The 19,783-nt window shown below is 52.2% G+C and overlaps 1 protein-coding gene across 6 annotated transcripts in view; it reads left to right on the top strand.

Annotated features, from left to right (window-relative positions):
• The window catches only part of PALD1 (phosphatase domain containing paladin 1), a 110,261-nt gene extending 92,236 nt beyond the window's left edge, over positions 1-18,025 (top strand). For 5 of the 6 annotated variants that reach the window (XM_061181280.1, XM_061181270.1, XM_061181262.1 and 2 more), the window contains exons 19-20: positions 7,210-7,365; positions 9,384-11,182. In XM_061181280.1, coding sequence (XP_061037263.1) covers positions 7,210-7,365; positions 9,384-9,536 — 309 coding nt within the window. In that variant the 3' untranslated portion in view covers positions 9,537-11,182. Of the gene's footprint in view, positions 1-7,209; positions 7,366-9,383; positions 11,183-17,918 lie in introns of those variants that run through there. The other variant, XM_061181311.1, reaches the window with a different exon arrangement.
• Positions 18,026-19,783: the final 1,758 nt, after the last annotated feature.

Genomic DNA, 19,783 nt, shown 5'->3' with positions numbered 1-19,783 from the left:
GCCTCAATAGGAAAAAAGAAAGAGAAAATCCTTTGAACTAAGCCACTCCATGAGTTTGGAATAGAGGTGAGAAGGCTGGGCCCCCAACTGAGGAGAATGCAAGGGGCCCCCAGCCCACAGTGGTGACACCAGCTGCTGAATGAGTTGTTTCCTGCTCCGCCTGGAAAGGGAAAATATTTGTGACAGAAACCAAGGTCAGGGCTCCTGAAGGAAGTCCTGTTAGAATCATTAATGCCAGGGGCACTTTTCCTTAGCCTTGGCTAGTGGCATTAATTCTGTGTTAGTTCTGTGTTTAAGACAGTCTGATGTGTCTCCCGTCTGTCCCTTCAGAAAGAGTTTGAGGAAAATCTGAGGTGAAGGTAACCACACGGAGAGAAGTAAAACGTCCTTTGGTCTCAAATTGAGATTTATTTTATAGACTATGATGGTTTAACTTTGAGCCGTGCTTTTTGAGTTTTCTAAGAACTTCCCTCTCTTTACTCTGGTCCTCAGAGCAGCTGGTGAGGAGGTAAGGGTGGGTTTTATTAGACCCATTTTCCTGAGGAAGACACTGAGGCCTAATGAAGTTTTGTGACCAGCTGGAGGCAGGATTAGCACCAGTCTCCCAACTCCTTGGCCTGCGTTCCTTTCCTTCACTGTGGTGGCCATGACCCAGGGGACAGTTCTCTTGTGGCAGAAAAAAAGGGCTGACAAGGAAGCCACCAGCCCTTCCTGGTTGCACTGCCCAGGGTTGGTGCAGAGTTGCTAAGAGGTCAAAGAGATCCAGCTCAGCGCCGCAAGGACGAAGATTATTTCTTTTTTTTAATAAATTTATTTATTTATTTATTTTTGGCTGTGTTGGGTCTTCGTTGCTGCGCGAGCTTTTCTCTAGTTGCGGCGAGTGGGGGCTACTCTTCATTGCAGTGCGCGGGCTTCTCACTGCGGTGGCTTCTCTTGTTGTGGAGCACGGGCTTCAGTAGTTGTGGCACGCAGGCTCAGTAGTTGTGGCTCGCGGGCTCTAGAGCACAGGCTCAGTAGTTGTGGCGCACGGGCTTAGTTGCTCCGCGGCATGTGGGATCTTCCCGGTCCAGGGATTGAACTCGTGTCCCCTGCATTGGCAGGCGGATTCTTAACCACTGCGCCGCCAGGGAAGTCCCGAAGATTATTTCTTAAGAGAAATGTAGAGAGAGACAGCTCTGGCCCTGAGCCCCAAGTGGGGTCTCTCTCTGTCTCTCCAAGACTCCGGCTTGGCCAAAGTTGTTCCCTGGAGACCTCATTCTGGTAGGTAAAGTGTCTCAGGCCGTGCAATTAGAGCAACCCTGGAATGCTGTGAGCTGTCGCCTAAAATATGATGGAAGAAAAGGGTTGCTTCCCTAAGCTCTTTCACACCAGGCCAAAATAGAGCCAGTGGATTGGTGAGCAGCTTTCATTCAGTTGGAGTGTGGGTGTGTGGGTTTGTGTGTGTAAGTGTGAGTGTGTGAGAGTGTGTGTGTGAGTAGGCTCAGGTTCTCAGTAGCTGCGACCTCCCTTGCTTTCCCTTCCTTCCCATCATACGGCTGAGCTGGAACTGCTTCCACCCTCCAGGGGGACCATGCTGGTTTGTTCGACGGCATCCATCCAGTGAACACTGACAGGGTGCCAGGCGTGGTTTCTGAATGTGCGCCATCAGGCTTGGGATTTTCAGTGGTTTGGGAGGGGTTCAGATCTCAACCCCACCATCTCCCTGCCTCCCCCCTACCCCCCGCACTCTCTCCATCTCCTGAGACCCTGCCTCTGTGCTTATTGCTGTCATTGTCAAGTTTGTGGTTGTCACTAAAGGTGCCTCTTTCTGCGGCTCATCTCTGTTCCACGTGTAAGGGCTCATCCCTGAAACCCTGACTCAGACCCTGCCTGGCACAAGTAGGGCTTCACAGGTGTCTGCCTGTGAGCGGATGGAAAGCGGACAGTTGAATAAGTCATTGTGTGATTAAATTGGAAACCCGCCCCCTACCATCTCTGTATCTTGTGGTTCTTTGTCCACATCGTTGGTCTCCAGGAGAGGGCGCTCTTCTCCAGCAACCAAAAGAGCCCTGGGAGGGGGTTGGAAACCCCGGTTCTAGCCCAGGCTCTGCTAGTAACTTCCGGCACAACCTTGGGCAAATCACTTTGACCTGCCTGGGCCTCTGCTTTTCCATCTGTCACCCGGGGTCACTACTGCTGCCCCGCCTGCCTTGAGGGGTCTGAATTTAGAGATAATTCCACCCTACCTTGCCAGTAGGGGCTCGGAAGGTGAGCACCTGCCTGGGTACCGGTGAGGTGGGAGTGGGGTGTACGGTGGCCGGGACACCAGGCTGACTCCCTTGGTTATGTGTAGGGACAGTGGGGTCCTGAGGCCAGCACCGTGTCTGGTCAGCACTGAATCCCAGAGCCTGGTCTAAGGGTGAACGGTGTTTGTTGGATGAACAGCAGAGAAGCACATGGCGCCAGGTTTAGCCCCTTCATGCTTTGAAAGTGCTGATCAAAATATGACATCTTTGGAAAACCAGTTACCTGCCTCTGGGGCGAGGGCCCCTTTCTCCCAAATGGGGACTAGGCGTGGAAAGCATCCTTGGGCTTGAGGCCCCTCAAGCCCACGCAGGCCTGAGGATGGAGTCTGCAGGGACTCATGCAAAGCCCCCAAGGAGAAGGGTGGGGTCTGAGCTCTGGGACCCTGCCCCTTAGAAACTGACCATCTTTGAGGGCTGTCGGCTGCCCGCCCAGTCTGGACCCCACCTCAGCTGGAGGGCGGTGGTCGCCAGGCCATGCTTGTTCCTGGGGAGCGGGTGGGGAGAGGGCAGCAGGGAGGCTCCAGTAATGACCACAGGTTCTCGCAGGGTCACTCTGGTGCCGCGCTGAGACTAGACAGTAGGGGCGGGGTTGAGGGCGGTGGCAGGGAGGCCAGTCAGGCGCCGTCACCGAGATGAGGTGGCTTGACTGGGGCGTGTGAGGGGGCAGCTTCTGGGAGTGTGTTGACATGGAGTTGACAGGATTCCCTGATTGGCTGGATGTGGGGCTGAGAAAGGGAGAAGTCGAGGAGGGATGTCGGTTTGGGCCTGAGCAGCAGGGCTTGCCTGTGAGATGGCAAGCGTGTGCGCAGGGCAGGTTTGGGGAGCGGTCCCGAGGTCCGTTTGGAGTGTGTTGTGGAATTTGAGGAGCCCGAACCTTATCCATGCGGAGCTCTTGAGCAGCGGTTGCACGTCTGAGTCCGGAGCCCCCGGTGCAGGTACACACGTGGGGGTCCCCAGGGAATCTGGAATCTTGGTCCTAGATGACACTGAGAGTATGACACTGAAAGAGCGACATGACCCAGGGAGTGAGTGCCCGTTGACCAGCTGAGCACCCTCTGCACGCTGGGTCCTAGTCAGACGCTCAGGGCGGCGGGAAGGAGGCGGAGATGGAAACCTGGCTGTAATCTGGTGCCTGCCGCCCCAGCGTATCGCTGTCTTGAGGAGACCAGTCATGCCTTGGAGAAGCAATTAGAAGCCCTCACGATGGAATGTAATGCAGTAGTTAGGGAACTGGTGCAGAGCAGAGGAGGCTGAGAAGCGGCCGGTGGGGCTGGATGGTTCAGAGCCTCGGGAGAGCAGTGGCTTGTCCAGGGCCTGGAGGGAAAGCTGAACGCGGCCAGCCCAGGTGGAGGGGAGGGCATTCCAGGCAGGAGGAAGAGAGAGGGTAAAGGTACAGAAGCAAGAGTGAGGCGAGGAGCACTTGAACTTGACTGTGGTGGAAAGGCCTAGGGTGTTAGGAGAGCTGGGGTTTTGGAGTTCATGTCCCAGCTTGGAACTCTGTGACCTTGCTGAGCCCCATCTGCACCATGAGATGTCCCTCTTGCTTCATGGGTTTGCTGGAGGGCATATTAGAATCTCCTCATCAGATCTACGTGTGTTGTGCTCAGCCTGGCACCTGCATGCAGGGGGCCTGGGCACACCCGGGGAGGCTTTCCAGCCCTGCCTCCGTGGGCCTCTCCCAAGTGGCCCAGCAAGGAGCAGTGCACCTCGGGGCCCGCGTTGATGCTGGGCAGACTGGAGGCTTGAGAGGCCTGACGAACCCAGTGCCCTGGCCACCTTCCCTGGGCCCCGTCTGTTTTAGTGCTTAGTCCCCAGTGGACGAGGAAGCCTTGTCCGCTCTACCACAGCTAATGACAGCCTGGCCTGCCAGGCCCTCTAAAAACAGCTCCACTATTTTTATCTACTGGAGGTGGCTGGCCTGTCCTCCTCCCCAGACAGTGCCAGTATGGGGTGATTTTAAGGAAACCAGGGCTTTGCTAGGAAGATGGGTCATTGTCTCAAATCACAGACTGCGGTCGGGCAGGAAGCGCCCATGGAACCTTCCGGTGGGTGTCAGGCGTCACCTTGACCCAGGGGTCTGAATTTAGAGATAATTCCACCCTACCTTGCCAGTAGGGGCTCGGAAGGAATCATTTGGCCTCTCCACCCGAGATGTTCCTCAGAATCCTTGCTGGAATCTCTGGGGGCAGCAGGCTTCTGTCCCCTCTGGAGCAGGGGCACCAAGAGGATAGAGCTCTGCCCCCGGGGCCAAGTCCCGAGCCGAGGCCTCGTCACACCCACAGGAACTTACTTCTGAGCTCTTGAAAGTAGTTAAAAGTGACTCTGCCTGGTGGCACTGTGGGTGAATTCCTTTCCTTCTTTCTAAGAAAATGTGTTTCACTAGGCTCCCAGCCTTTGGATGGAGATTGGGGAGCAGCGTAAGGGATCGGGTGGTGAATGCCCAGCGCCGCGCTGCATGAAGTAGTCACCCATAGAGACAGGCAGAGTCGTGCTGTATTGGCCGCAGTTTGTATTTAGGTAAAATCTTTTTTTTTTTTTTTTTTGGTCCACTGGCTAATTTCTAAACAAAACTGCTTTTTTTTGAGCACTTGGTTGGTTGATCCATCCTTAAAACAGTAGGCGTCCTGCCCCTACCGGCCCCAGTCAGCTTCCCGCACCAGTGGCCCTGGGGCCATTCCTACCCTCACATCCACCAGAAGCCCTCACTGGCCCCTTTGTCTGTAGGGTCAGGGCTTGCCTGGCTCTGGGCCCCCTGCTGCTACAAGGCCCTCCCCCTCTGCCTTCCTTGAACCCACCTCACTCTTTGACCCTTTCCTCCCCCTCTCAGGGCACCTTTCTGTCCCCTTCTTCCTAACGCACCTCAAATCCTCCTCCTCTTGGAGGCCCTCCCTCGTGCACTACCTGCCTTGCCTCGATCCCGTGATCCGGCTGCTCTGGGTGTTTGGCAGTTGTCCCCTGTCTCCCCCAGACCACGAGTGTCTCTGCAGGCAGGGCCTGTGTGTGCCCCACCTTTGTGCCATGGCTCTGGCCCCCGTTCCGTGAATGGCTGGACCTGTGTGGCCCCCCAGGGTTTATAGGTGCTTCCTCATGCCATACTTTACTGAGCAATGTGACCTCCGGCAACGTGGGGCTGAGAGTTTAAATGGCAGAACTGGGACCAGAACCCAGTCGTGTGTCCCAGGGAGTCAGGGCACTGGCTGTGGTCCCCTTGCCCAGCTGGGCCCTGATCGCTGTCCGCCTTCCACCCCTGCTCCGTCCCCAAGGTTCCAGAGCTCCTTCTGGATGGTGTGGCGGGCCAGCCGTCCACTCCCATGACCCTGGGGGCAAAGACAGCAGAGGCACCCGAGGCTGAGTCACCCGAGGCAGAAGTGGGAGGTGGGGGACTAAGGTCCCACAAGCAAGCCTGCTCCAGCTCGCGGTTCTTAGGGCTGTGGGTCGTGTTATGTGTGGGGCGGGGGCCCACCCAGGAGCCTTCCTGAAGCGGCCTGGAGGAGACTCGTGTGGGCTGACGTGTGCCTGCGTGGGGGGGCTTCCAGCTGTGGCCCAGTTGTTGGGAGACTGCCCTTCCTGGTTCCCGGAGGCCCGGGGGCTGGCTGTGCCCTCCCCTGGGTGTTCCCGGTGCCTGAAGGTACGGCCGCTATGCCACATACTCTTCTTGGAGCAGAGAGAGCTGCCGTGGGCCCTGGATGGAGGCCAGGGCGGGGCGGGTGTGGGCGAGAAGGGGGAGGGTGCAAGTGCAAGGTGAGGTGTGGCGTTCAGTCCCCCGGGCTCCCCCCTAGGGCGACGGTCCATCTGCGGTGGGTTGGAGGAGCACGCCCAGATATGGTGGCAGACACCCGGCAGGGGGACAGCTGGCTCTTTGTGTCCTGGGCTTTGTCCCCCCGCCTACCCACTGACCCCGACACTGAGGAAAACCTGGAGAGGACCCCATATAAGTCCTCTTCCTTCTGAGCATTAGTCTCCCGCAAGTCTTCCGTTAACAGGTCACTCCTATTCTCAAAGCTTCAGTGGCTCCCCAGTGCTAGAGCCACGGAGCTCAACCCTGGCTCCCTAGAATGGCCCCGGGGACTTTTCACAGCCCCCGTGCCCAGGCCCACCCCGCAGAGGTTCTCATCTGATTGGTCCGAGGTGGGGCCCAGGCATCTGCACGCCAGGGTTGGGAAGCTGGCTTTAGAGGGTAGACTTCTCGGCGCCAGGGTGGCTTCCACAGTTGGGGGCCAACCCAGTTCCCCTCTTGTCCCTTCGCACCCTTGTTCCAGCCAAGCCAGCCCCTTCCCAGTCCCCCTACCTGCTGGGCACCATCCTCGCCTCTGGGCCGCCCCATCTGGTGCCCACTGTCTTCATCCGGGTCCACCCAGGCCCTCAAGGCCCAGCTGCATCCTGTGCTCTCTGGGAAGCTACCTTTAGTCACTTGGCTGTCCCTTCCCTCCCTAGCGTGGCCTGTTCTCCTAGAAGGGGCTCAGGATTGCCGTTCAAAAGACCGATGCCCCACCCCCCATCCTAGCCTGTCCCTCCCTGAGCTCCTGCACCTCTTGCTGATGCTGCTTCTGTGGTCTTTCTGTGCTCTGTCCCCAGCCTTGGAGAGTGTGTGTTGTGTGAGAGTGTGTCTGTATGTGTGTATGTGGGGGTGTGTGTTGTGTGTATGGTTTGTGTGTGAGTGTGGAGTGTGTATGCGGTGCGTGTGTGTGTACGTGACTGTGTTGTGTGATTGTGTGTGGGGTGTGTGTGACCGAGGGCATGTGGTGTGTGAGTGAGGTGTGTGTGAGTGTGTGTATATGTGTATGAGTGTGTGTGTGGTGTGTACGATTGTGAGTCTGTGAGTGTGTGAGTCGGGTGTGTGTATGTCTGTAGAGCGTGTGTGGAGTGTCCCTGGCTGGGGGTGAGCACCCACTCTGACTCCCGCCCCGTGCCGTCCGACCTCTAGGCGAAAGCGGCCAAGTCAGAGCGGGAGGCCCGGAGGCTGCAGCTGCGGAGCCTGCAGTACCTGGAACGCTACATCTGCCTGGTGCTCTTCAACGCGTACCTCCACCTGGAGAAGGCCGGCTCCTGGCAGAGGCCCTTCAGCGCCTGGATGCGGGAGGTGAGGGCGGGGGCGGGGGCCGGGACCGCCCTGTGCGTCTCCCCCGGGCCCAGGGACAGGCTCCCTGTTGAGCGGGCAGAGTTCTCATCTCACTGTACAGGACGCTTCCCTGTGGCTGAGATTGTGTCTCGTTCAGCTCTGGGTCCCCAGCACAGCCTCCGCGCTCAGCAGGCAGTGAGTGGATGGATGAGGAGGAGGAGGGAGGAGACGAGGCGCCTGGGGACAGAGCAGGGCGGGTGCTGGGCTGGGCCCCTGCTCCCTGCCTGCGTCCCCAAGGCCAGCATCACCTGGGTGCTTCACGCCCACTGTTGTGTTTATCCCTCCGCTGTGCCCTTCTGGCTTCCCGCTGTGGCTCGGCCCCTGCTGCCTTGCAGCCGTGACCTCGGACAAGTTAGTTAACCCCTCTGAGCTGCTGTCCTCGGCGTTACCACGTCAGCACCACCTCAGGAGGCTGTGGTGGGGATTCCATGAGATGCATACAGTGCCGTCTGCCAGAGCTTGTGTGGGCGGGTCTGCCTTACGTGGCGACTGTATGCTCCCATTCTACAGAGGAGGAGACTGAGCGCAGAGAGGTTAAGTGCCGTGTTCACGGTCAGCGTTAGAGCAGGTTGTCTGGCTCCAAAGCCCACCATGTCTGGCCTAAGACGCTGCCCTCTCATGCCGCCTCCACCCTCCCTCTCTGCTTGGCTCTTCCTGGTTCTTCCCCCGGCTCGGCTGCTTTTAGAGGAGGAGCTGCTGCCTCGGCACCTCTAGGGCAGGAGAAAGGCCTCCTTCCCTCCTTGGCAGAGGGACCTGTAATTACCCCTCCGCTGAGACACTGGCCCCTACTGACCTCACCAGACTGTCCTGGCAGTTCTAATCTGGACTCAGGGCTGGAATTAGCTCCCGTGGGGCAGGTGGGCAGGAGAATGGGAGGCTGTGATGGGTATAGGAAGGGTACGGGGGCTTAGGTAGGTGTGCACGTGGGGTCAGAGCTGTGAGGTTGCAGAGGCAGGGAGGCCACCACAGGGTCTGCTGGCAGGAGTGGTGGCTGCTGGGCGTTTCTGCTGAAGATGAGCCTTCAGGGTGGTCCTGATAGGGCGTGGGTCACACCAAGGCCACATTGGGGCTACCCTTTTGAGCAGGCCTTGGGCTCAGCTTCCTCTTGGAGGTGGAGGTGGAGGTGGTGGGGGACCTAGGACACTTCTGCTTGGGTTCTGCTCGGAGAGCTGAAATCAGGGGGACCAGGGGCTGGGGAGGAGCTTGATCCCCTCGCCAGCTGAACCCGGGTGGTGGGTGTTTGGGGACGTCAAGGAGGGCGAGAACTGCTGGTCCAGCCCCGAGCGTGGGTTCCAGCCTCAGGGGATGAACAGAGGGCAGGGGTGCGGGTTGCCCGGAGACCTCTGTTTGGAGTGGAACCTGCATCCTCCCCATCCCCCAGGACGGTGGGGAGAGAAGGAGGCTGGTCGTTGAGTGGTTTGAGTCTAGTGCCAGGGTCTGGGCCATAGGGCTGTGTGGAGAGTGTCCAGGGAGGCCCCAGTTAACCCGCCTGAGCTGAGGCCCTTGGTGGGCCTGCCTGCTCCACAGCCGGAACTCACAGCCAAAGGGCTCTTGCTGGCTGCTGCATCCACACTGCCTTCCCCAGTGCTCCCTGAGGGCCCAGCTGTAATACCAGGAGCAGCTGGGCCTCTGCTCCTGAGGTCCCCATGGGAGCGTCGGGGCTACACAGGCATGGGGCGTGCTTGGCCTCCCGCGCTGCTCTCCGCTTGCTCACTGCCTGCCGGGCGCTTTCTGTGAAGTGTCGCCCTCCACACTGTGCAGTCCCATTATAAGGAAACGGAAGCACAGAGCAGTTAATAGTAATCAAGACACAAACTTGTGCAGGTCACTGAGCTGGGGGGAGGCAGCACTGGGCCCCAGACTCGCCTGTATCTGCGGAGCCCAGTGAGGGGAGGACGGTGTGACAGAGGGGGACGGGGGACCTGAATGATTACCCCCTTTCCCTGGAGCTCTGCCCCCATCTCTGCTGTCCTCCCCAGGTGGCAGCAAAGGCCGGCATCTACGAGATCCTCAACCAGCTGGGCTTCCCCGAGCTTGAGAGCGTGGAGGACCAGCCCTTCTCGAGGCTGCGCTGCCGGTGGCAGGAGCAGAGCCACAGCCCCGAGCCCTCCGCTGCAGGGGACTTCCTGTAGGAATGGGACTTCCTGTAGGACGCGCTCCCCCTGCCCCTGCTACCGTCGCCTCCCGCAGGGCCACCTCCTACCCTCGCAGGCTGGGGGTGCCGGTGCTCTTCACTGACAGTGGCCCTGAGAAATGATTCCTCAGCTTAGCAGAGAGACTGGCATGGGTGGGGACCCCTTTTCTGAAAGAGTTTTTATAGGACAATTGGCGCACAGTGATACCTTGTGAATGGCAGGCGTGGGGAGGGCCTGCAGGAAGGCCGGTGTGGCATCACGTCTCCAAGGAGCTCACTCCCCAAGTTGCCAAGCGAAGCCCCTCGCCACTTCGCCCTCCCCTCTCCCCCGAGCGGCTCTGATGGCCCCTGGCGCGGAGCAGCCCTGGCCGGTGTTGGTTTCCCTCTTTCCCTCTCACGTGGCTCTCCCATGCGGCTTCTCCCGTTTTGCTGCCTGAGCACTGCCCTGGGGGCCCCGGGCTCCCTGGGGAGTGGACTGTGTGCTGGCTGATTCGTTACCTTAAAGGCAGCTTTACCCAGTTTTCTTGCCTCTCCTGCCTCGTCTCAACCTGGAGACTTGAAGGACAACCACACGCCCGGTGGGTCCCGCAGGGGCTTCTGCCTCTCCTTCCTTTGCCCTCTCCCCTCCCCTGGGCTGGCAGGACTGTGGAGGTTTCCAGGGAGCTGAAAACGAAATGGAGTCCCTCTCGGGGGAAGAAAGAGCTTCCAGAGGGTGCATGCAGCCCTGTGGAAGAGGCCAGCTCCATTTCTCTGGAACCACGGGCGGGAGGTCTAGGGAAGCACTGCCTCCCTGCCCCGCCATCCAGAGTGGCCTGTGCCCCGACCTGCTGTGGCAGGAGCCCCGGAGACTGCCGGGTGACCCTGAGCGAGCAGTGGGGCGTGTGAGAGTGGGCCAAGGATGGCGTGAGGGGGCACTTGGATTCCAGGCCATCCTTGCTGAGCATCCTTGAGCTGCCTTCCAGTGGGGGCAGAAGGGGCCAAGTGCTGCTGAGTTAGCAGCTGCCGGGACCAGCTCTGGGCAGACAGTGGGAGGGTTGCTCGGAGAGGCAGGCGGTGTTGAGCTGAGTCTGCGGCTCTCCCTCTGGGGGCTGGTGTCCCCCGAAGCACAGGGGCTGAATGGTGTGGACGCTGTCCTCCTGGCCTGGCTCGTTGGGGCCAGGGAGGTCTCTCTTGGTTGGACACCGGCACTTGTGCAGAGAAACAGGTTATGTGTCACCGGTCATGGTATTTTGAAAAGGGGGAAGAGGCCAAAGTTGTTCATGTCTACCTAGTGTTGGAAAATTTATGACCGTTTTAGCTGAATTCTTTTGCAAATCTACTGTATGTCTGTTCACTACCTTTTCAGATTTGTTGTTGTTTTCGGTTTTATTTTTGCATGTAGTAAAAAGTGTTAATTTTGTTGCAGACAAGGTCTAGATGAGGGGTCAGAGATCAGGGCTGAACTGGGAGGGATCCTTTGCATTCTCACGGTTGGCCCTGACTTTCAGCTGTGCTGGGACTACTGGCTGGTCACATCACCTCTCTGCCTCAGTTTCCCCATCTGTAAAAGGGGAGAATAATACTTGCCTACCTACCTCACAGGGGTGTTGTGAGGATTCATTCGTGATTTTTTTTTTTTTTTGTACAGAGCTTTTGAGCATTAAAAGTGGCTAAATGTGAAGTGCGCTTGGCTGCCTATGTCTTTAGTGTGGGTCAGGTGTTACAGAACTGATGCAAGCTGGGGTCCCTGCTCCTTCAGAGTAAGGGTGGGAGGGCAGGGAGAGCCAAGAGCACCTGCCCGTAGTGCACCTGATTCTCAGAGAAGGTGGATTTTCCTGGACGCCTCTCTTCTTCCTTCATATCCCCAATCATGTTTGACCATCTCACCCTGGATGCCCACAGCTGACGTGCTGAGCCCCTTCTTGAAGAAAGCAACATAACAGGCTAATTCACACTAAAGTGTAAAGGACTGTTATATCCAGGGAAACGGAACAAAATGGAATTTCAAGGGCTATGAAGGAGGGTGGTCCTCAACCTCTATTTCCTTTTCTTATCCCTACAGGCTCCCCTTGGTCCCTTTAGGCCCCTGAATGCTTGAACACACTTGTGTTGAGAAATTGGTGTGTAAAGAGGCAGTAAGGAGAGTGAGGTAGCGAGAGTGCTGACCTGAGGCTTCTCTCTAAGCTCTTCCAGGATTAGGGGAATCAGACCCTCTGGGTTGTAGTTCCAAGGTCAGCTGGGGGTGGTGAGAATGGAATCCAGAGCCCCGACCGCATAGGGTTGGTGATCTCCCCAGCCTTGGAGGGGAGGCCTCCTGGGGTTACTTCCCAGCACAGCAGAGTCCAGGCATGCTCTGTGTGGCTTCTGAATGTGAGTGCAGTGGTGTATACACCAGTGTGCATGTGTGTCCGTATGTGGGGTGGTTCAGCACTTCTCTGCCAGGGATGAGGGGATTGTAAAAATATGATCAGTGGAAGGATCTCCTGGGACCCTGATGGAGGTGCGGCAGGGTCTTGGGACGACCAGGACTGGGAACTGGAATACTGTCCAGGGAGCCCTAGAAGTCCTCTGCAGCATCAACGGGGGTGCGCCACTCCAATCCCCCCTCAGGAGAACCCGCTGCAAGAGCAGATGGCACAACTCCAGCCACTGCAGCTTCGATCCAACACGCACCAAGGCCACGCTCCGTCTCCAGCCCTCTCCCCGCTCGGGCTCTCCCAGATGATGACTGAGGCCGGCAGGGCTCTCGAGCCACTAGCCACGCTGTTTCTGCCCGTGGCAGCCTTGCCTGGGGCCTCCCCGTTGGTCTGGCTGGGGGTTCCCCAAACCCACCCTGCAGCGTGGGGCTCTTGCTTCCTCTCTCCTTTCACGGGCGTCAGACCCGCATCGTGGTCTGCAGGCTCTTCCTGCCTTCTGCTGCCTCCTTCTTTATCCTTCACAGGGGTTTCCACAAATAAATCTCGTGCACATCTGATCCCATCGTGGTGTCTGCCACTCTGAGGACCTGAATGACACACCCTCACCCTCTTCTTGGCCTCCCTGGGCAGCTTCTTTGTCCCTCTTGCTGGTTAAGGCAGCCTTCTCTGGCACTGCGTAGGGAAACCACCAGCCCGGTTTCCAGCTTCATATGTTACAGTTCCAGCCAGACTCAGTTGTCTTTCTCTCTCTCGCACCGCCCTGCCCTTCCATCTCGAGTGTGAGGCTGCGGGGCCTGTGGACTGGGGCCTGTGTGGAAGGAAATTGTTGCTCACCTTCTCTGTGGATGGGGTGGGGTGGGGAAGGCGGGACTGAGGCGCTTAGAGTTATCTGGGTGGATACCCCTAAATCTGCGAATGGCAGTGCCAACCTCTGATTATTTCCTAAATAAAGGGAATATTTCCTAAGTAAACCATTATAAAGGTTTTCAATTTGTCCTCCAGAAATGTCCTATTGGATAGTCTCAAATAGCAGTTAATGAGCTCGCTGTTTCTCATGCCTGGCCAGCACCGCCTATTCCACTTTTTTAAAAACTTCTCGCTAGTTTTGTGGCTCACAATAGAATCTCATATGTGTTTAATTTTATATTTTATTTATTTACTTTTTTTTAATTGAAGTATAGTTGCTGTATAATATTATGTTACAGGTATGTAATACAGTGATTCACAATTTTTAAAGGTAATACTCCATTTATGGTTCTTATAAAATATTGGCTGTATTCTCCATGTTGTACAATATATCCTGGTAGCTTATTTTATACCTAATAGTTTGTACCTTTTACTTCCCTACCCCTGTATTACCCATCCCCCCTTCCCTCTCCCCACTGGTAACCAATAATTTGTTCTCTATATCTGTGAGTCAGCTTCTTTTTGGTTGTATTCACTGGTTTGTTGTATTTTTTTAGAGTCCACATATAAGTGATATCATATAGTATTTGTCTTTCTCTGACTTATTTCACAAAGCATGATATTCTCTAGGTCCATTCTTGTTTCTGCAAATGGCAGAATTTCATTCTTTTTTTATAGCTAAGTAATGTTTGTGTGTGTGTGTGTGTGTGTATGTGTGTATATATATATATACACACACACATATATAATACCACATCTTCTTTATCTGTGTGTCTGCTGATGGGCACTTGGGTTGCTTCCATGTCTTGGCTATTGTAAATAGTGCTGCTGTGAACATTGGGGTGCATTTTTTGAATTAGTGTTTTTGTTTTTTCTGGATATACCGGAGTGGAATTGCTGGATCATATGATAGTTCTCTTTCTAGTTTTTTGAGGACCCTCCATACTGTTATTGAAGAGACTGTCTTTTTTCTGTTGTATATTCTTGCCTCCATTGTCAAAGATTAATTGACCATAAGTGCATGGGTTTATTTCTGGGCTCTCTATTCTGTTCCATTGATCTATGTGCCAAGAGAGTGTCTGACTCCAAGCCCATGCTCATTTCAAAGGTGGATGTCGGTGCCAGCTCTGGGTACTGGAATCCTCTCTGACATTTTCAGTGATGGGGAGAGAGATGTCAGTCCTTCTGGAAGTGTGCCCTCGCTGGGGTGGGTTGGGAGGGGGGTGAGGGGAAAGCATGATTACTTTGAAAACCTTCCTACAAGGTCTTGTGGTTCTCACACTCAACGCTTTTCAAACCCCTGTGTTCTTTCAAGAGGTTCCCCTCAACACCCGCAAGAAGTACTTGTTTCCTATGAGTCACTCTGATAGATTATCTATGATGGGGGCTTTTGAGTTTCATTTTGCACATCCCTTAGTATATTCTTTCTTTTCCTACCATCTGCCCACCTCACCCTGAATTAAACATCAGTAGTTTATGAAAACACACATTTCCCCATTCCCACCCCAACATTTGAAGTCACCAGTCTTTTAATTTTTGCCCATCTGATAAGGAAACAGTCTTTTGTTTTTATTTTAATATGATTTTCCCAATTACTAATGAGATGAAACATCTTTTTATAGGTTTATTGGCCATTTGGATTTGCTCTCTTATGTGTTTGCTTATTTTTCTACTGGGTTGTCTCTTTTAAACTAATAAGCGTAAAAATTTTAATGCAGTCTGTTTCATTCGTAGGTAGATAGATAGATATACAGCCAGTTCTTTCTTCCAGTTTATCCGTAATTGTTTTGGAGTTTATTTTGTTAAATTTTTGCCTTCTATATTTTGTGTCTTGTGCCAGCAGACCTTCTCTACCCAAGGTTACTTATCTATTTCCTGGTTTTCTTTGATTGCTTGTACAGTATTGTCCTTTATGTTTCTTTCTTTAATTCACCTGGAGTAAATGTTTGTGAATGGCATGTGGTAGAGAATATAATTTATTTTCTTCCAAATGCGTATCCAGTTGGCCTATGTTATTTATCGAGTAGCCAAGTTTCTCTACTCCTTGAACTGCAACCCTTGTCATATGTTAGGTCCCTGTGTATACATGGGTCCGTACAGTAGACATGTGATTGCCATTGCCTCTAGCATCCATTCATCTTCCAACAACCATCTCTGACTTTCCATCCTAAGTTTAAAAAATCTTGAGTGGATTTTTAATTTTTTAAATCTTTATTACTCTTTTCTAGACTTGTAGTTTTCCTTGGGTCAATTTTGGTAAAATACCAACATTTTCCCAGAATAACACATGGACATCTATCAAGATTTTCAAATTTATTAATGTAAAATCATATGTAATAGTCTCTCTTTTCTTTTAGCTGCGCCCAGCGGCATGCAGGATCTTAGTTCCCCGACCAGGGATCAAACCCATACACCCCCTGCATTGGAAAGGCGGAGTCCTAACCACTGGAACGCCAGGGAAAACCTTGTAATGTTCTCTTAAGTATTTAGAAGGCTCCTGTGCATCTGTGACTGTCTTCTTTCTCAATCTTAATGTTTATGAATATCTTACATATTTTCCATGGTCACATTTGCAAGTTTTTCTGTTTGTTATCTTCAGATAACCTATTTTTGTTCTTATAAATGTAAACATTGAGAATCTGTGATCACATAAACTAGTAGAGGTGACTGTTTGCTATAGTAATGCTACTTGATTTTATGAACCTCTTCTGAGTAATATGCCAAAAATCACATCATGATCTCTCATCAAAGCATTAAAATTTTTTTTTTCTATTAGCTGTCAGTCAATTGGGTACTCGTGTAATTTTGTTATAAGCATTGAGAATTGGAAAACACTGGAATTGCAAAAGGATGTATTACCTGGATATTGGAGTCATTAACTCTCTCACTTTCTGGAAAATATGCCCCCAAAAGTTTATTAAGATTTGTCAAGTGACTACTAGTTATATCTCTTACTCTTTCACTCAGAGGTACCCTGTATAAACTAACATACACAAAAATAGATGAGGAAAATATTGTTCATTTTAACTCTCCTTTTCCAATACAAACTTTTCTTTTTTTTTTTTACAGTTCCAAAAAGTTTTTTAAAAACAACTTTATTGAGGTATAATTGACATACAATAAACTGTACATATTTGAAGTGTATAATTTGTTAAGTTTTGACATAGGTATACACCTGTGAAATTATCATAATCAAGATAATGACCATATCCATCATCTCTGAAAGTTTGCTTATATCCCTTTATAATTTCTACTTCCTGACCTTCCCTCCCCCATCCCTCTCCGCAGGGACACTTTGATCTGCTTTTTGTCATCATAGATTCGTTTGCATTTTTAGGGTTTTATATAAATGGAAGCATCAGTGTGTACTCTTTATTTTCTGGCTTCTTTCACTCAGCATATTTATTTCAAGGTCATCCATGTTTAATGTACATCAATTGGTCATTACTTTGTATTGCTGAGTGGTATTCCATCGTACGGCTATACCCTCAGTTGGTTAATCCAAATTGTTACTGGATATTTGGGTTGTTTCCAAGTTTTGGCTATTACAAATAAAACTATTATGAACATGTACAAGTCTTCGTATGGACATATGTTTTCATTTCTTTTGGATAAATACCTGGGAGGAGAATGGCTGAATGGTATGGTACGTGTATGTTTAAATTTTTAAGAAACTGCCGAACTATTTTCCAGATGGTTTCATCCCCACCAGCAGCATATGGGAGTTCCAGTAGCTCCACATTCTTACCAACCTTGGAATTGTCAATCTTTTTTGACTTTAGCCATTCTAATTGGTGTGTAGTGGATGTATTTCCTACCACCACCCTCCCAGGTCACATTTTTAATTGATAAGATTTCCAATTCAATCTTTTTTAGGGTAAGCCTAAAAGCGTTAGAAGGCTCATCTCTTTGAAGATATTAATTATTCTTATTTGAGGGCTTACTCAGTTAGTTCTATTTCCGTGGATGTTAGTTCTTCTCTTTATTGAATTTGGTGTTTGTTTTTCATGGTGTTGGTTTTCCTCAGTGGTTGGTGAATTCGGTTGTGCACTCAACTTGAGTCTTGAGATTTCAGGTTATCCTGTTGGTAAGGCTTGTGACTATTTCACATAGCCTGGACTGGTGACTACTGGGCAGGGATGAGACTTGCTGGCGACAGCGTGTGCCAGTGGCTGCCCTTCTGGATGAGGGTGCCCCCTCGCCGCTAGGTGGATATCAGCCCTAGGATGCTGCCCCAAGTGCCCCACTCACTGCTATTACCTGGCAGACTCCACTGCTACCCAGACTTGACCTGTGCTGCTGAGGGGGGCACGGGGAGAGCCAAATTCTCCAGCTGTTTCTGCTGGAATTCTCCAACCTTGTCCTGATGGGGGTCCAGGCTTCCTCCTGCCTCCTGGCTTGGCATCTGTGAGCTGAAAGCTTCCTTAAAGCTGGGCCCTCCTCTCTCAGAGGCTTTCAGCTGCGTGGCTTGTGGGCTGTCATTTCGCCTGTCCATCCAGTTCCATCAATCTCTGTCTTCCAGGGATTCCTCACAATTTCTGACCTCTTGTTATTCTAGCACTGGCATAGAATTTAAAAAATAAATACTTTTAATGACATTTTGAGGGCTGTGGGTTGGGAAGGGGAAACTAGAGCATATGCTTAATCATAATTTGTATGTGAAAATAGCTCATACTATGCACTAGGCCCTGTAGCAGTTAGGATCCTGGCAAAGAATGGATGGCAACCTTAGCTCCAAGTTCAAAGACAATTTAATGAAAGGACCATTTGCAGAGGTGTGGGCAGGGTTAAGGGAATCAGCTTGGAATGGTGAGAGGCATTCAGGAACTAGTTACAGGGGGAAGCAGTAACCTCCCCTAGACTTGAAGGGGCAAGGGGACAGCACAGTGTGACCTGAACCTGCCACAGGTATCTTCAGGGGACTCTGGGGACCATCCAACAGAAACTGAGTTGAGAAGGGGGTAACCATGGCCAGAGCAGCATCACTGAGCATGGGGCTGAGGGAGGAGGAGCAAATGCCTTGACTTCTCCCTTGTCTTGTCCTCTGATCTCCCGTCAGCGCCTTCCTTTGATTGCAGGAGGTGCCAGCAACATGGTCCACGGGGTGGGTCAGCCTCCAGAGATGGGGAACGGAGAGAGAGACAAACAGAGGATAACCAGCACAGCCTTCTCCCAGGCGCTTCATGTATGTCCGTCATCACCTCCAGTAGTTCCACGACAGCCCGAGGAGGTAGGCCTGTTATCCTTATTTTACAAAGGAGGAAGCCCAGACACCTTGATCCAGTGACACCTCCAGAATTTCCCTCTGCTCCTCCCTCTGCCTGGCGTGCCTTCCCTCCCTTCCTAGCCCACTGCTCCTATGCTTCAAGTTCAGCTTGATTCAGGTCTCCTCAGCACTGCAATCTAAGTGTCCTCAAGATACTTAGAGAAAGGGTTCTGACTTCTCAAGATGCTGTGCCCACATTTCCTCCAGCATTTCATTATGAAAATTTCAAAACTACAGGAAGGTTGGAAGTATTGTATGAAGAACAGCCCCGTACTCTGGGGCCCACTTCTCAAAAACACTTTCACACTATTGTCCGTCGACTTGTCTAAACCTCCACTAACTTGTGAATTCCTTAAAGGAAGGGCTACCAGTGATCAATCTTTGCATCTCAGAGTCTATGATGGCCTGGCACACAGAATGCAGTCAGTAAATGTTTGATGAATCGATAATTCACAAGGCATTTGGTGTTTCCCAGGAAAGGGGAAGGAGAGTTTTATTTATTGAGTGCCTACGGGTGGTTTTGATACATTGTGTGGGGCATTGCGTTCATTATTTCACCAAAGCCTTGCAAGTCAGACGAGGCTGGGATTATGATCTCTCTTTTACAAGACCAAGAGAAGTTTCATAATTTACTCAAGGCTCACATTGTATCCCTAAGGGATCTGGCATTCGGATCGTCAAGCTGCCCTCAAACCCATGCTGGTGACCCAGTGCCTTCTCTGTAGACTGGAGGCTACTTGGGGCTGGGGACTGTGCTTTATGCATTTCTGAGTGTCCCAGGACCTCGCAACTAGCAGGTACAGTAAATATTTTTGGCAAGAATGAATGAATGAACCTTTAGTGAATATTTCCTTACTACTGGAATATGGCATTCACTCCTGGAAATTCATTCACTACGGGAATATGGTACCTGAAGGGAGCTCGTACACCTCTTCACTAAGCAAAGGAGGGATCTGAGGCTGGAAGGGCAATGACATCCAAGGTCATGCAGGGAGCCAAGGGCAGACTCAGTGTGCTGACTTCCTGCCCAGTGCTCTTTCTTTTCCCTTCCTCTTCAGATCCATCCGAGCATCTGGATTGGTACCAGTCACTAACCCAGAGCCTGGAGACCCACAGAAACCACATTTTCTAAGGCTGTGCGGGTGGGTGCCTGCCCAAGCACTAGCTCATGGTGCCCGTCTTCCTTCTTCTTCACTGAGGGTGCCATGGGCTTCAGACACTTGAAGTTGTGTGTAAAATTGTGTTTATATACTCTGCTCAGGAGAGCATCCAGTGTTTGCATCAGGCTCGCAAAACAAATACAAAAACCGTGACCCCCCCCCAAAGCGGGTGAGGCCTCCTTTACGTGTTCTCTCCAGTGGTTCCCCAAATTCTTGATTGTGCAGACAAACAGAATTTTTAAAAGAATATTAGGATGCAGATTTTTGCAAAGTTGGCCGATTAAAAAGAAATGAACCCCCCTTACAACTCTATCGTATCATAAAAGGATATTTTTAACTCCTCCAAACAAGAAGGACGAATTCTCTGGGGGATAAAAGTGACAGGCCTTCCAATTAGGTGAAATAGCTTTAACATGCTACACGGTCCTTATTTTGCTCACTTTGCTCTCGACGGAAAATGTTAGTGTGGACCAGCCTTTGGGAGCCTTGCTCTCCATGGAGAAGCTTCTGCTTAGAG

Source organism: Eubalaena glacialis, chromosome 1 (assembly GCF_028564815.1).
Source record: "Eubalaena glacialis isolate mEubGla1 chromosome 1, mEubGla1.1.hap2.+ XY, whole genome shotgun sequence".
Taxonomy (NCBI): domain Eukaryota; kingdom Metazoa; phylum Chordata; class Mammalia; order Artiodactyla; family Balaenidae; genus Eubalaena; species Eubalaena glacialis.
The sequence above is the reverse complement of the archived record's forward strand: the minus strand, read 5'-3'. Positions and strand labels throughout refer to the sequence as shown.